The 16,945-nt window shown below is 33.6% G+C and overlaps 1 protein-coding gene across 2 annotated transcripts in view; it reads left to right on the forward strand.

Moving 5' to 3' along the window:
• LOC149903384 (uncharacterized) overlaps positions 1 to 16,159 on the forward strand; it is a 132,887-nt gene extending 116,728 nt beyond the window's left edge. For both annotated transcript variants that reach the window (XM_090108663.1, XM_090108664.1), the window contains exons 11-14: positions 2,511 to 2,768; positions 3,141 to 3,348; positions 14,654 to 14,865; positions 15,801 to 16,159. In XM_090108663.1, coding sequence (XP_089964789.1) covers positions 2,511 to 2,768; positions 3,141 to 3,348; positions 14,654 to 14,865; positions 15,801 to 16,093 — 971 coding nt within the window. In that variant the 3' untranslated portion in view covers positions 16,094 to 16,159. The remainder of the gene's footprint in view (positions 1 to 2,510; positions 2,769 to 3,140; positions 3,349 to 14,653; positions 14,866 to 15,800) is intronic.
• The last annotated feature ends 786 nt before the right edge of the window (positions 16,160 to 16,945 follow it).

Genomic DNA, 16,945 nt, shown 5'->3' on the forward strand with positions numbered 1-16,945 from the left:
AAACTATTAAAATAGTATTGAAATACTTACGAATGATGTGAACTTACATGTAATTCTAATCTTATCGACCTCACATAGGATTGACTAATCTGTCAATCAGATAACAATTTTATTGCCTTTTGACCCTCTTGACATTGTACTCAGACCTTTACAAGTTCTTACAGATAAGTTTAAAGGGCCTAATAATCGCATCAATTTAAATCTTTGAATGTCTAACTTGGATGATTAAATAAAACTTTGCTGTCTAATTTGAGCATTATAGGCACAGAATAATAATTTAGTTACTAACTAGCTCACGCCTGCGGGTTCGCCCGCTTTTTCATAGAAAAGCCCGCATAGGTCCCGTTCCTGTAAGCTTTCTGGGATAAAAACTATCCTGTGTTAATCAAAGTTACCCAATTTATATATTATGTACTAAATTTCATGAAATCTAAGTTACATAGTAAATTTCGTGAAAATAAGTTCAGCAGTTTTTGCGTGAAAGAGAAACATCCAAACTATCGCATTTAGGGGAGAGCGGGGATGAAAGTCACATTTTTATCTTTTTTTATGTAACTTCCAAAATACGTTGTTTAGGAATGATATTTGTATATCAAAAGATAGTGTAATTATTCTGTTACAAAATAAATAAACGTATTTTTGTGTAATATTATCAGTTGTAGAAATATTTTGTATTTTCACTCTAAAGAAAAATGTGACTTATAACCCCGGGGTTAGGTCAGGCATGGTTGTCACAATGCCTAGGGTAGGTAGTCACGTACTAAATAACAGGCAATTTATAAATAGAAAGTCACACTTTGATCTTATAATTTTACGGAATAATTTTTAATTAAGAACTCTTAACCAAATGAAACCGTGTCTACGGTCTTTATTTCAGTCTGAATATTAATCAATCACAATTTTAGCAAACAATAATAATCGTGAGTCAATATAGAGTCATCAAGGACAGATGGACTTCCAGCAGGTTTGTTAGGGTGATTTTCCGGTGTTGATTGAAAATTTACGGCTAAAACAAACAACCTCAAAACGCAATTAAAGTCATCTCGCATACAGGGGGCTGGTTGATAGGTGACAACCAGCCCCCGAAAATTTGTGACAACGAGCCCCATAACACGTTTCATGAAAATAAAATTGAAAATAAATTCCGATCAATGAATATCTAAAAAACTATACTACGATATTATAAAACACATTTCATCATCATCAAATGAACTGAAAGATTATTACTGTAAAACAAGAACGTATAATTACGAGGTTCGACACAGCAGCACAAAAATTTACTTTTGCTGTGCGAAAACAATAAACACGTGTGAGGCCCTCACGGCAGATCGGAGCGGTCTGACGCGAAGTTGGGACAGCGTTTTCACTGTATCGCTCTTGCCACGCTGTTCAACAGACTTATTCGATAGTTCAGTTTTGTGTTAAGACCGCTGTGACAAACAACCCGTGAGACAACCAAACCCGGTCTCCCCTATAATATTAGTATAGTTAAAAATGAGGTCATTTCCAGTGCTCTAAGTCAGTTTTTGAACCCATACACAATTCATTTACTTGTCGCATTTGCATATAGAAAGATTGATTGTTCTGTCGTTCACAACACAAAAGCAAACCGCCTAATGAATTTATGCTCGCAATTAGCTTACATAAAATAGGAAATGAAAGTATTGATGAGTATTCAACTGTAAGAGCTTGATTGTTGTTAAAATGTGTGTTTCCTTTCACTGTTCATAATTTTTTGATATCAGTTTCGACTACTGTACTTTACCTTTTCTAAAAATTTTGATCGATTTAACATAACAATTGTAAATTAAACCATTTTTTTTAATATATAACATAAAGAATGTATAAGAATATCCATATTTTATATAATTGGTTCTGGTTGTCAATTGATCAAAATTACTCATTCAAAATAAAGACGAACAATGTTAATAAGAGAGCTTTTAAATTTTAATAAAGAAAACTCTACATATAATGTTGTTCAAAATGCCGTACATAGTATACTTTTACGATTTTTTTTTATTCGTAGGTAATGTTTTATAGTATTCATTTCCATTTTACCCAAAAGACTTAATTGTGTTTTTTTTATATTTTGTTAAGTATTTTAAACGTATGAGTTTTTCTTTTCGTGTAGATGATTGCCGCTTGTGAAGATGTTTGTTGTTCTTTCACCCTAAAGCTACAATACGAATTTTGTTGAAATTTAGTACGCAAATAGATTAGCCTACAATAACAAAAAGGCTTTTTAGTTTTATAGTAAACATAAAATATTGGAAATGATTCTTGTTTTTTTTTGCACAGCACTTACACACGAATATAGAGTGGCCATTACGTCCTATATATAATAATTACATATGGGTATATAAGATGTTTCTTACTAGTGGATGTTCATTACTCTTTCACCTAAACACTGCTGGATTTACGTGTACAAATTTGTTACAGATAGATTATAATCTACTACACCATGTAAGTAAAAGCTCCCGTTCCATCTACTAATCCATTTACATTTGTAGATAACGCAACCGGCGAAGAGATGCAAGACTTCCTCCGTGAAATAGCCATGCTGAAACACGTTGGTGAACACAAACACGTGATTCGTCTGGTAGCATGTTGTACCCGACGAGCTCCCTTAATAGCATTACTGGAACACGCTCCCAGGGGAGACCTCTTGACACTGCTTCGATCAGCTAGAGGCAGACGGAACATAGACCTGCAGAAGAATAGCATTAAGTCAGATTGCAATGTAAACGGCCGACCGTCTGAGGCAGATAGTGAGTTTTTAGTACATATTAGGTGATATTAGTAAGATTTAGAATGTATAGAATATAGCTGTTGTGATGCTACAAGTAAGAAATAGTCTCTTGTTCTAAATTTACACTTTAATGAATATACATATTTAGTAAAATAACTTGTATACAGTGAGTAAACTATAATGGAATATAAAATGAAACGCCTACATAAATATTGTGAACAAACACTCGGGAAAGAGTTAAGTCTCCGTTTAAATTAGATTTATTTATAAATGTAAATTAGTCTAGAACTTAATTAAAGTAGGCGTCAAGTTTTGCAACCACGCAGTTACTTGTTAACAATATATTAAATGTAATATATATTCTAAATATTCAAGGAATTTTTATTTTCAGCCGAATACACAAATTTGAGTGACTCAGATCCGCCATTAGAAGAGAATGGTGACACAAAACTATACATTGATTCCGACCAAGAAGTAATGAGCAAACATCATTACGTCGCAGAGCCTGCACTACACCTCGACAGTAGCATCATGAGAGACTATGCATTACAAGTAGCATTGGGCATGCAGCATTTGGAAGCTCGTGGTATTACGCATAGGTAAGTGTAGTCACTAGTCATAGAATCCATATCCATACTAATATATTATACATAAATGCGAAAGTAACTCTGTCTGTCTGTTACTCAATTACGCCTAAACTACTGAACCAATTTACATGAAATTTGTGTTTGAGGAGATATTTTGATACCCGAGAAAGGACATATAGGCTACCTTTTATTGCGAAATATGTACCACGGGCGAAGCCGGGGCGGACCTCTAGTACGTAATAAAATGCAGGACTACGTTATAATATTATCTTTATAAAAAGCTCATTACGCAGATGACAAGACGCTTTTACTTAGATCTAAGACATACAATTACAATTATTTGATTGATTGACCTAAAAATCTGGTGAATTAAAAAAAGGGATTTAATATAATAGATAATGTAGTTATAAGCTATTAAATAATTAAGTATAAGGATAAAAATAAAACTCAAAAAATGTATAGTTATTCTCTACAACATTTAAGTATATATTTTCTTCTTTATTGCCTTTGAAAACAGTATTTTAATGTTATAAAAATGTTAAAAGTTTACGGACCCGAAATATTATGCTAACAAGCTAAAGGAAGGGAATAGGGACGGTCATATTATTATCTAAAATAAACGTGGAAGATGTCAACAAATAATAAAAATAAATATCGAATATTATACCGAGCTATCAATATTTTTATTTATTTTATTTCATTCACATAAAATATTAAGGTTTCATCAAAACAATCCGTTTTCGAGTCGCGCTATCTCTCTCCATGAACAAGATATTGATTCGTTGAACCGGCTTTAGCTCCAAAAATAGATCTTTTTATTCTTTTTTACATCATACAATGAAATACGAATGAGATATATAAAACATCGTGATATGAAAACCCATATTTGGTTATCCCCATATAGGAGCGTCTTTCGATTTTTTTGAAATAATAATCGAAACAGCTTTCTTTACGAAAAAATGTAGAACGTAACTAACTTTATAACTTGATAAAAGTGAAAATCATTACCACTAAATATGTTAGAAGATAGATACATATTTAACTTGAACAATACCTACCATACAAATTACAAGTAGAAGGTATATAGCTCGTAACATTTACCAGGAAAACGAGGATATTTTCTAAGAAATCATGTCAACAGCCTCACCCGGGCAACAGGGAACGTCCTTACTCGCTCCCGGCGGTTTAATTATGCACAACTCGATGTTATTCGAATAACATAATGGTTGTTGTGGCATAACATACAATATAAAAGCTTCTTATTCCCATCTTGTAAATTAAATTTAATGACGCCTACAAGAAATGTTATACGAATATATTTTTTTGCGTACTTGCTATGAAATTAATATAATTAAAATATTATATTGGAAATTTTAAGAGCCCGCAAAGTAGGACAATATTTAATACTACATATATTTATCGTAGGCCTTTTCCTACAATTTATTTATAAACCATGCATATTATGCAATGAAACATATACTAAGTATAAAAAACTCAGCAAATAAGCAATAAATGAGCCTCTCTTAGGTATAATTAATTTTATTCATAAAATAAATTCGCCGACCGTTCGGTTTTACTTATGAGCAAAGACAACGCCCGAATGAACAGTTGTTGAGGGTTACTTAGCAACCGTTACCATGGTAACAACTTTATGCCCAACGTTCTAGAGAAAAATTGAAAAAAGTTATTGGGGTGTCAGGAGGTGGTGAGACAATTAATATTAATTGTTTAATGTAAAACTTTACAATTCACACGCAGTGTGGGGTTTCAAACTTTTTTCAGTAAAATTTAAATTTAATTCTATGAAATTTGATTAGGTACAAGGCTATAATTGATTAGTAGGCAGATGTCTAGACGGCAAAAAAAAATAGTTATCGCCTTTTGATATTATTATAATCCAGCTCAAACTCTTTGTGTCTATATCTGCGTCCGTGACATATCTACTTAATCTAATGATTAGGTCTAGGTAATCCTAGATTATTCTTGAAGATGGAAAGGCGGCCTTAGTCTCTCTCACAGGCAGATTTTTTTTGCAAAAATTGGCAAGTTTTTACTAAAACTGGGAGTCAATACGATATATGTACTTGAAAACTTTAAGAATATCCATAATATCGTTATTATTTTACTTATAATATACTTATATTTTGATCTTTCAGGCCCTCTAGGCTCTAGCGAATAAAGAGTATCCAGTGACACAGCACTACAAAGCTATAACTTTTCACCAACTTCAAATAAATCTAATGAAAGAGAATAAAGATTTACCACCAGGACCGCTGCGAATAAAAATATAAATTAACTAAGTAAAATAATAACGATATTATGGATATTCTTAAAGTTTTTAAGTACTTATATCGTATTGACTCCCAGTTTTAGTAAAAACTTGCCAATTTTTGCAAAAAATATCTGCCTGTGAGAGAGACTAAGGCCGCCTTTTCATCTTCAAGAATAATCTAGGTAATGATTAGGTAGATTGGTCAGTACGTATTGTATTGCACGCCTCATAAGCGAAGCGTTGAGGTGGGTACTACTGTCACTTCGCGCAAAACATCTGATTTTTCAAACTTAAAATGTCTTTATGTATCATACATTGCACTTGTAAGATAATACATACACACACATATTAAGAAAAAACACTATTTTTAACGTTCATGATATTTTTGATGTCATTTTTGTTATTTAAACTAGTTAAAAATGGTTGCCAATACGTTCTCGGCGGAATGCACGCATGCTTCATCTTCTTTACGGCATATTGTTTGACGCTAGAACACCGAACTATCTTAAGGAAAGATTTATATTTCGTCACTCCAATAGCTTGGTATTGAGACCTTACTCCCTTTCTCTTCTAATTCCATTTCATCACTCTAACTTTTACCATCACTCTTTTACTATGTACGCTATTAATCTTTGGAATTCGTTGCCAGATTCAATCAAACATGCACAAACCATATCTACGTTCGATAATTTGGTGAAAAAATATTATCTTTCGTTATAAATTTATACATATAATATTTATTAGTTATTGCACGCCTCATAAGCGAAGCGTTGAGGTGGGTTCTACTGTCACTTCGCGCAAAACATCTGATTTTTCAAACTTAAAATGTCTTTATGTATCATACATTGCACTTGTAAGATAATACATACACACACATATTAAGAAAAAACACTATTTTTAACGTTCATGATATTTTTGATGTCATTTTTGTTATTTAAACTAGTTAAAAAACAGTTTAAAAAAGTTCTGTCTTGGACGTCCGTGTGTCTGTATGTGCGGATCCTTTTTCTTGTTAACACGATAGCGACCGAAATACTTTACTAATCGAGTCTTTTTTTTTCTCTTACGCTTGAGTATGCTCAGGAATAGAACCCTTTCATTTTTCAGGGTCTGATTCGATGTGGTTTAATTGTTATTAAATAAACAAAAATAATAATTAATAAATATTTATTAAAAAAAAATTATGAGGCGTGCACTTTTGGATTTTCCAAATTATTTCTATATATTTTAAATTCATGTACTTATATAAATATTATTTATATATTTTTATATATTAATTATATATATATGTATATGTATGTATATATGTATATTATTATATATATTAACATGTATTTTATTTTATTTATTTATTTATTTTTTATTAAATTTTAAGTGCTCTTTTGCTCACACCTCCATAAATGTATTCTTCCAGCATTTTCCAATATCACAGGTTGTCTGGTAGAAATCACTTGTAAGTGATAAGACCGCCTTTTGTGCATTGTTCCTACGCGCTGTTTCCTTCTCTGTTATTTTATTTGGTGTGCAATAAAGAATTTATTATTATTATTATGTGTATCTCATCCATAATACTCGGGTACCATCATAAGGAAGGTACCCGGTCCTTTGGAAGGCTTACGTGGGGACACGGATCCAACACGCAGAGGCCCTTTAGAGAACTTTACTGTGTTGTGGGACACCAGCCGCAGCCTGCCCATGACTGCACTATAGAGATACAGTCCTAGGCAGTCCGCGGCCGATGTAGGACTATTTCGAGATATGGGAAACAAAATAAACTGGGCTATGGAGTGGGATGTTAAATGGGCCGGTATTTGGGGACTATTGGAAACTATGACACCTGCCTTTCTACTAAGATATAGCAAAAAATTGTTGGCAGGTGGTGACTCGCCCTCTCACTGTATGGGCCCCCGAAATAAGTCGCTGCAATAGTGCGACAAGGGGGCAACATATTGTGAGCAGCTAAGGGTGGAGAGGCGTCCCTGGACTTTAAACTACGATCACGCGCTCCCTGAGGGTCCAGCATCACGTGCCCACTCGCCACTTACGCTTCGCATCCACCCTTCGAGCTAAAAAAGCTCTCGCGGCTCCACTCTGGCCGGCCGGCTAAGGCAAGCCAGAGGTGGGGGTCCTGTCCTCGTCAGGCTTCACTCCGACCGGCCGGTGAAGGCAAGCCGGAGATGAAGACAGGGGCCTCCCCCGGGAGCACTCGGTTCCCGCGGGGTCGCTACTCCCCGACACCCCGCCACAAGGTGTCCTGCGGGTTGACTGATTGCACGGGTGGAATATCTATTGTCACATAGACAATAGATATTCCAACCGTGGGCGATGGGGTCGTCACATCCCTACGCCGTTATTATTATTATTATTAAAAAAAAAAAAAAAAAACAGTTTAAAAAAAGTTCTGTCTTGGACGTCCGTGTGTCTGTATGTGCGGATCCTTTTTCTTGTTAACACGATAGCGACCGAAATACTTTACTAATCGAGTCTTTTTTTTTCTCTTACGCTTGAGGATGCTCAGGAATAGAACCCTTTCATTTTTCAGGGTCCGATTCGATGTGGTTTAATTGTTATTAAATAAACAAAAATAATAATTAATAAATATTTATTAAAAAAAAATTATGAGGCGTGCACTTTTGGATTTTCCAAATTATTTGTTTTATATTATTTAATCAAAAGAAAACGAAGTTTCATTGGTTTCAGTATTCAACTTTTTTCATTTGATATAAAATGACCGAGCTTTCATCGTACAAAATATATTTGAATTATTCATTTCATTATAATAAGGAAATCATTTCAACTTACGGGTTTTTTTGAGGGTCACTTGCCCGGAGGCTTTTGGACATGTAATTTATATAATATAAATATAAATAAAACGCCAGTGGAATAAACATCGCTACCCTGAAGCAATACAGGAACAAAGGGCTCGACTTCTAAAATTGAATTCATTGTTTATTTCTTATTCGATATTTTAAGGGCTTCAATAGGTAAGTCGCCATTAAATTACTCTCAGCTGACCTGGCTGTGGTTTCGTAACTTCCTATCGAATTCTATTCCCCTGGTAACTTTAAGCCTGAAGATCAAACGGTACCTTTTATTATATTATTTGTGAAACAAAATAAAATACCTATAATAAGTTAAAATACGTAACTACCTAGCCTATATTATACAGTGTGGAAATTTTCGATGGGCCCTGGAAGGAAAGTACTTGAAATACTGAAGATAGCATATTTACATTCCTTTATTTATAATAAGAAATATTATGTTACAGTATTTTATCTGCTATCTTCAATATTTTAAGTAGCCAGGGCCCTTTCGAAAATTTGGAGTACAGTCAGTGCCTACTTTTTGCCGACGACCTGAAAGTCTTTCTCCGAATAAACGAGGAGACGGACTGTGAGCGTCTACAAAGTGACTTGCTAAACATCTTCAGCTGGAGTCAGCAAAACAAGCTACATTTCAATATAGCTAAATGCTCCGTAGTCAGTTTCACTCGCGCGAATAAGAGTATACACTACAACTACTCGCTTGGATCTGTACCTATTCAACGGGTGAATAAGGTGCGTGATCTAGGAGTATACTTCACACCGGACCTGATGTTTCGTGAGCACATCACAAATATTTGCAAAAAGGCTTACAAAAATCTTGGGTTTCTACTGCGGCACGTAAGGGACTTTACAAATGTAGCAACTGTAAAAGTGCTATACAACGCGTTAATACGCAGCCACATGGAGCACAACTCCATTATTTGGTCTTCACACGAAGAAAAATATAATGTCATGTTAGAGCGGGTTCAAAATAAATTCGTTAGACACCTTTATTTTAAACTTTACGGGGTATACCCCTTTTACCCATTAATGTATCCTACCTTATTCATACTGGGTATGGTAGGGTACAATGAACTTAGAGTGCGACGGGAATTTTCCCTTGCGCTGTATTTAATTAAATTATTGCGGGGATTTGCACATAACCCTGGAATGCTGCAATCCCTTTCTTTATGTGTGCCGGACAAGTACACTGAGAAGCGTCACAGGCCGCCGCTACTTTACGTCCCTCAGGCGCGAACCATGCTGCTCGCGAAGTCTCCTCTCGTGCGAGCACTACGCATTCTCAATGACGTCCATGGCAAAGTGGACATTTTTACGTGCCCATTGGGTGAATTAGTAAAGGTTCTTTTGTATATTATTAGCTATTAATTATTGTATTATTATCGTGTTAATTTATTCCTTAGATTACTATCTAGTTCGTAAGTTTAAGTTGTTTTATTATTAGTTTTAGTTTTTCTGTGTAAAGTTTTTAGTGTAAGTCAATACCGCATTAGGTTAAGCCTGTAATGGTAATTTGATGTTATGATAAAATAAATAAATAAATAAATAAATAAATAAATTTCCACACTGTATATATGTTTAGAATACCAATATTTACCCATCCATACGACGTATTATATATATATATTCTAAATGCGAAAGTCTGTTCGCCTGTGTTAAAACAACAGAGCATATTATGATGGAATTTTAATGAAAGATGTTGAAAATACAAAGGGTTGAGAAAGGGGGAGGAAAAGTTTTGGACGTGGTTTACCTGCAGGCAACCGCGAGGCAAAGGTAAAAAATATCATCAATACATATAATAAAATTCTAGAAAAGTGGTGTCTGTACAATGAAAATATGTAAAAAAAAATTAGCAGGGGTTATTACTAAATCGATCCCAAACCCAAAACTGTCGTTAAAAATTTTTTTGTCTGTTTGTCTGTTTGTCTGTTTGTCGGTTTGTCTGTTTGTCTGTATGTTTGAACACGCTAATCTCAGAAACGGCTTATCCGATTTAAATGCGGTTTTCACTAATATATTGTGGTAAGCTTCATTTAACATTTAGTGTTTATTTCATGTCAATCGGTTCATAAATAAAAAAGTTATGACCATTTAAGTAATCACAGCGAACATTTGCTAAGGCATTCTATACATGAATTACTTTATTACGTAAATTATACGCTAAAGTTATTCCTTAACATGTCCAGATGATCATATCGAAAGTTCCCAAGCGTGGGGGGGGGGTGGTTATGCTGAGGGGGTAGTAGGGGGGGTCAAAGGAACTTTATTTAGATTTTTGCTCATAAGTCTAAAACCTGCACAAATAGCATTATGGTTACTTCTAGGTAAATTTTTTATATAAAAGGTCTTTGAAATTATGTCGTAGGTATTATATTTTTAACCCCCGACGCAAAAAGAGGGGTGTTATGTTCGCTATGTGTGTATTGCGTGTCTGTCTGTGCCACCGTAGCTCGCTAACGGGTATTATACGAATTAGATGCGTTTTTTTGTTACATTAGTTGTTTATATAGGGGTAAGTGGGAATGAAAAAAACGAATGTTAGTTGTTAATGTAGGTTGTAGGTTATACCCAAGTGATATATCAAATGAAAATAGACGACATGTCAGAAACAATTAGTCAAATTTTATCAAAATCGGTTCATGCATTTATTTGATATAGGGGTAAAAGTGGGAATAAATAAATGAATTTTATCAAATATACTCAAGTGACGTATCTAATGAAAGACATGACGTGTAAAGTACAATAAGACATATTTTATCAAAATTGGTTCATCCATTTATTGGATAAAAGTGGCAATAAAAGTTGTCAAATATACCTAAGTGGCATATCAAATGAAAGGGCATGACCTGACGTGAGAAGTATAATGAGGCATAGGTATTTAATCAAAATCGGTTCATCCATTTATTATACTATATAATAAATGGATGAACCGATTTTGAGGGGTAAAAGTGGGAATGAAAAAAACGAATGTTGTCTGTTATACCCAAGTGATATATCAAATGAAAAAAGACGACCTGTCAGTAACAACAAGTCAAATTTTATCAAAATCGGTTCATCAATTTATTTGATATAGGGGTTAAAGTGGGAATAAATAAATAAATTTTATCAAATATACTCAAGTGACGTATCTAATGAAAGACATGACGTGTAAAGTACAATAAGACATAATATTTTATCAAAATTGGTTCATCCATTTATTGGATATAATATGTAGGTATAAAAGTGGGAATAAAAGTTGTCGAATATACCCAAGTAACATATCTAATGAAAGGGCATGACCTGACGTGAGAAGTATAATGAGGCATATTTAATCAAAATCGGTTCATCCAATAATTATATGTAGGGCAAAAGTGGGGATGAGAAAAACGAATGCTGTCTGTTATACCCAAGTGATATATCAAATGAAAAAAGACGACCTGTCAGAAACAATTAAGTAGTCCAATGTTATCAAAATCGGTTCATCCATTTATTTGATATAGGGGTAAAAGTGGGAATAAATAAATAAATTTTATCAAATATACTCAAGTGACTTATCTAATGAAAGACATGACATGTAAAGTACAATAAGACATATTTTATCAAAATTGGTTCATCCATTTATTGGATATAGGTATAAAAGTGGGAATAAAAGTTGTCAAATAATATACCCAAGTGGCATATCAAATGAAAGGGCATGACCTGACGTGAGAAGTATGATGAGGCATATTTAATCAAAATCGGTTCATCCATTTATTGATTTATAGCGGTAAAAGTGGGAATGAATAATCGAATGTGGTCAAATAATGTAAACAAGCGGCATATCAAATGACGTGTGAATTACAATTAGTCATGTTTTATCAAAATTAGTTAATCTGTTTATTACATATAGGGCACCTTAGGGGTGATAGTGGGGATACATAATCCAAATGGAGTACCAAACGAAAGGATATGACATGTACATAATATATAGGTATGATTAGACATGGTTTAGAATTTAGATCAAAATCGGTTCTGCCATTTACTAGGGGTGCAAGGGAAAAGTTGAAAGTCTGTGAAAGTAGAAGGAATATGGGAGCGCGAGAATAACCACATCCAGGAAATTTTGAACTCTTCTGTACCTAAGTTTTATAGCTCAGTTTAGTAATAAATTTTACTAACAGTTCTTTTGTGTTATTATTTATTTTATTTCTTAACTTTATAATAATGTGTAACTACTTATAATTTAGTTGTATATGATAGTACGTGTTTCAAGACGTGTTTACTCAATAATTGTGTGTTAAGTGGTAACTACTATGCAGTCACTATTCCACGCGGACGAAGTCGCGGGCACAGCTAGTAAAAAAATAAAGATGTAAAAAATCTTAATAAGTTACTACCTACCTAATGTTATAAATTTAAAAATATATATTTAAAACCTACCCTGTAGGTACAAACTTGATTTTCTTATAAATTAAGTGTTTTCTATTCATACATTTTACATGTAGTTAGGTATATTTTGTATAGTATTTAATTGTTTAAATAGTAATACGTGGTTTAGCAATAATCATACATTCAAAGATACAATGAAGGTTTTACATTTTATACAATATTCAAGTGGGGCTTTAATAATGAATGCCTATAGAGAGCTTCGTAAATAAATTAACAACAACTATTGTTTTGACCTTCGTTAAACATTATAGAATGTTCCTTAAATAAACAGAACCAAGTTTCCGAAAGCAAATTCGAAACACATTGTTTCATATTCCATTGTAATCAAAATTGTTTAGTTTATTTGATTTAGTACAAATCCTTTATTTATGGAGGACTTAGATTTATAATGTAAACTACAGGGTGTCCCACAATCAGTATACTAAGCGCGAATGGAATTGTAGTTTGGCATACACTGATCACGTAAAAAATACTTAAAAGATTCCATGTTTCTGGCTTCTCTGGCTTCGCGCAACCGGCATGTATACCGTTTCACTAATGTGAGCATTTTGCTATGAAAACATAATCGAAAGCTCACGTGCGAGTGGCAAAGTTGGGCGGGTTGCTTGTTAGAGGAGTACGCATAGAGTGAATTCATCTATGTATTTGAAAAAAAAAATGCGTCTGGAATTTTATAAGTATTTTTTACCTACTCATTGTGTGAAAAACTATAACCTCCTTTGAGCTTAGCATACCAAGGGTGGGACACCCTGTTTATGCCTAAATTCTTGCTATAATATACATATACCTACTATAGATATTATTTATTTCATATATTAATAAGGATATATTATTTACCTAGTAGGTACTTACCTAAAACGTAATCCAGAACGCAAACGTTAATTGTTCAGATAGAATATAGAGATGAATAATTTTAAAACATAGGTATATTTTGTTACTAAAATGCTTGAGCGGTTCTGTGAAAACACGAAAACATATTTTAATTAATCATTAGAGAGACCTAATTGCTTGTTTCAGTAAAGCGTAAAAATTTAAAACTTTTTTTAACCACGCTCTGAAAAATACCTTTTGCCCTGATGTGTAAACTTCTGTTTTAACACGATAATGGGAAAATTATTCCCTGTGCCTAATTAAAACAACCTTTGGTATCTCATTAAAATTGTGACAAGGATTTTAGGGATAATATTTAAATTAAGGTAAATGCGTAATGAAAGCAAAAAAAATGCGACATCAATTTCTTGGCTTTATAGATGTTTTATCCTAGAGATCAACGCCATAATAGGTAGGTATACAATATTTTTTGTTTTCATCTTCTTAAATATACAGGATGTCCCACTAAGGGGCTTGCAGTAGTTTTTCATACACTGATCACGTAAAAAATATTTAAACAAAAAAATTACGTAAAAATGTTTTTTGTAATCCCAGCTGAAAAATACCTTACTTATGTAAATAATTTTTATTATCAGAAACAAAAAAAGGTTTACAGACATATTAGTGTCAGTTGAATTTAAAAACCACTGAGGTTTATAGTAATGTTCGTATACAATAGGTAGTATAATAAATATATTACGAATAGTGTATTTATTATGAAGCTACAATACATTATTTCGGGTTAAAGTTTCATCGCTTATAAATCTGCGCTGAATTAAATTATTTACTTTTTACGAAAGTACAAAGCAAGAGTTATTTTTTGAGTTTTATTGATACAAACGACTCAATCCCATACTACGCTCTATTATATACTACGCTCTTACTACTAATTACTATCCATAATTTTATATTATCTTAAACCTTTACTTTCCAATTTCAGAGACCTCGCAGCGCGGAACATCCTAATGGATGGTGCTGGGGTGCTAAAAGTCGCGGACTTTGGACTCTCCAGGTCCGGTATCTACGTCCACACTCGCTCCAGACCAGTTCCACTCCGGTGGCTGGCTCCAGAAGCGATATTCACCTCCCAGTATAGCAGTGCAACTGACGTATGGGCGTTTGCAGTATTGCTGTGGGAAATTGCTACTTTTGGTAAGATTTGTTACAGATTTTCAAGATTAGTAAAGCTCTTTTTAAATTAAAAGGGAATGGCTAAACCGTAAAGTCTCATATCGGTCAATATGTGTTGAGGAAGATGTGATCAATATTGTTGATAATCGACGAGAATGCTAGAAACTTTGTTTCAATAATTTCGTTGTCGGGAATGAACTTTTCAACATGCTTTTATCAACTCTGCAACTTTCAGTGTTACCAGCAACATGCTGACAACAACACTTCAACTACACAATATTCAACTTCGTTGCTTTACAATGTTTACCATGAATATAAGAGGCTGAAAGATGTGATTAAGGCACGTAACATTGAACAGTTCACAGTTCACGATTTATTTAAATCCGTTTTTCAAAAGCAACATTTTCGCGTACAAATATGTCTTCTAAGATGAGTGAATTCATATTGATCAAAAACCTTTATTTTATATCCAGTCTCGTATATTCGGCGTACATTATTTACACTTCCAAATATACCTATATAAAAATATTTGAACAGGCAGGATCCTACGAGTCTCACGTGTAATGGAAACAAACAAAGGGATAAAAGATAATGCTGAAAAAACTTACATTGAAATTGACAACAATACATACCTACCTAGTATTATTCTTAGTTATTATATCATCTCTGTATATAAAAATGAATCCTTATTACCCTTGGTCACGGCATCACGCGCGAAGGGCTGGACCGATTTCGATAATTCTTTTTTTATAATATTCCTTGAAGTATGGTTCTTATGAAGAGAAAACGTAAACATATACCACGGGCGAAGCCGGAGTGGACCGCTTGTAATTTTATAGTAGTTTTTGTAATAAATCGACTAAATAATTTGATTTCCACTGCCACTCCCATCTCGTTCATAGTTCAAAACATAAATTATATCGAATCGGATTATTTACTTACTCATTTAATTTCAGGCGGATTCCCATACTCTGAACTGAGCAACCAAGAGCTGCCCACATACTTAACCACGGGCGGTCGTCTCCCGAAGCCAGCCAGAGCGTCCCAAAGACTGTACCAACTCATGACAGAGTGCTGGTCCGACGACCCCAACATTCGACCAACGTTCACACAAATAGTAGATAGACTAACCGTACAGAATCAACTATACGTAGACCTCGACTGCGTTTTCCCACCCGTGGAAGAAAACTTTGCTGAACTCAGCGAAATCGATTTCCCATTGGACAGTGCCACCGTTTTCCACCGGTGATTTTAAGACTGAATAATTTTATTGTTGTTATTTATTCTATAGTTTTCTAGTAAATTTATGTCGATATATTGTGTTTTATTTCCCTTTTATGTATATGCAAATAAAAATATATTAAGGTAGGTATACAAAAGACATGAAACTATGCTATGTCTTTAAGCATTAAGTGAGAGATAGTATTATATTATGTGTTATGAATATTTATATGTTATAAATAAGCTTCTTTTACTACAAGTTCACAAACAAAAACAACACAAAACTTTTGAGAAATTTTCAACAACATTCAACTCAAAGATGGTTACTGAAGTAGGTCACTTATCACTTATCAATGACGTTATTCACATGTTTGCACTCATTCTTTATTAGTTAAAAAAAATTGCCAAAAGCTTCGTTTATTCCATTGTATCTTTCAATCAAATTGAAACAAATTAATTATCCATTGATTATATCTTGGTAATTACTAAAATATTTTTATCTCCATATGAATATTAACCCGGCGTCATTGAGGTTGGGTCAAAATGACCCGGCATGTTTATAATTTACAATATCTTTGTAATTACGTGCACGATTGTGCTGTTCTTTGTAGTAGCTGGAGCTAATAATGTACATTAAACGTTTTGGAAGTGAAATCCTTTCGACGTCGAGTGTACTGGGAGCTACACGCGTGTATTTTCGAAAAAGGTAAATATGACCCATCCTCACAATTGATGTAACAATTTCGCGCCATGGCTAATTTATCGATTTTTACTGTTGTGTATGATTTCTTGGTATCTGCAAACATTTTTTTTGATTGTTTCTGTGAATTTAATGTTTATGTTTGTCCAACAGGTACTTATTATAAAATAGGTACTATAA

This window comes from Colias eurytheme, chromosome 13 (assembly GCF_061535395.1).
Source record: "Colias eurytheme isolate Ceu_HAF_F1 chromosome 13, ilColEury1 Martin Lab GWU primary, whole genome shotgun sequence".
Classification (NCBI taxonomy): Eukaryota; Metazoa; Arthropoda; class Insecta; order Lepidoptera; family Pieridae; genus Colias; species Colias eurytheme.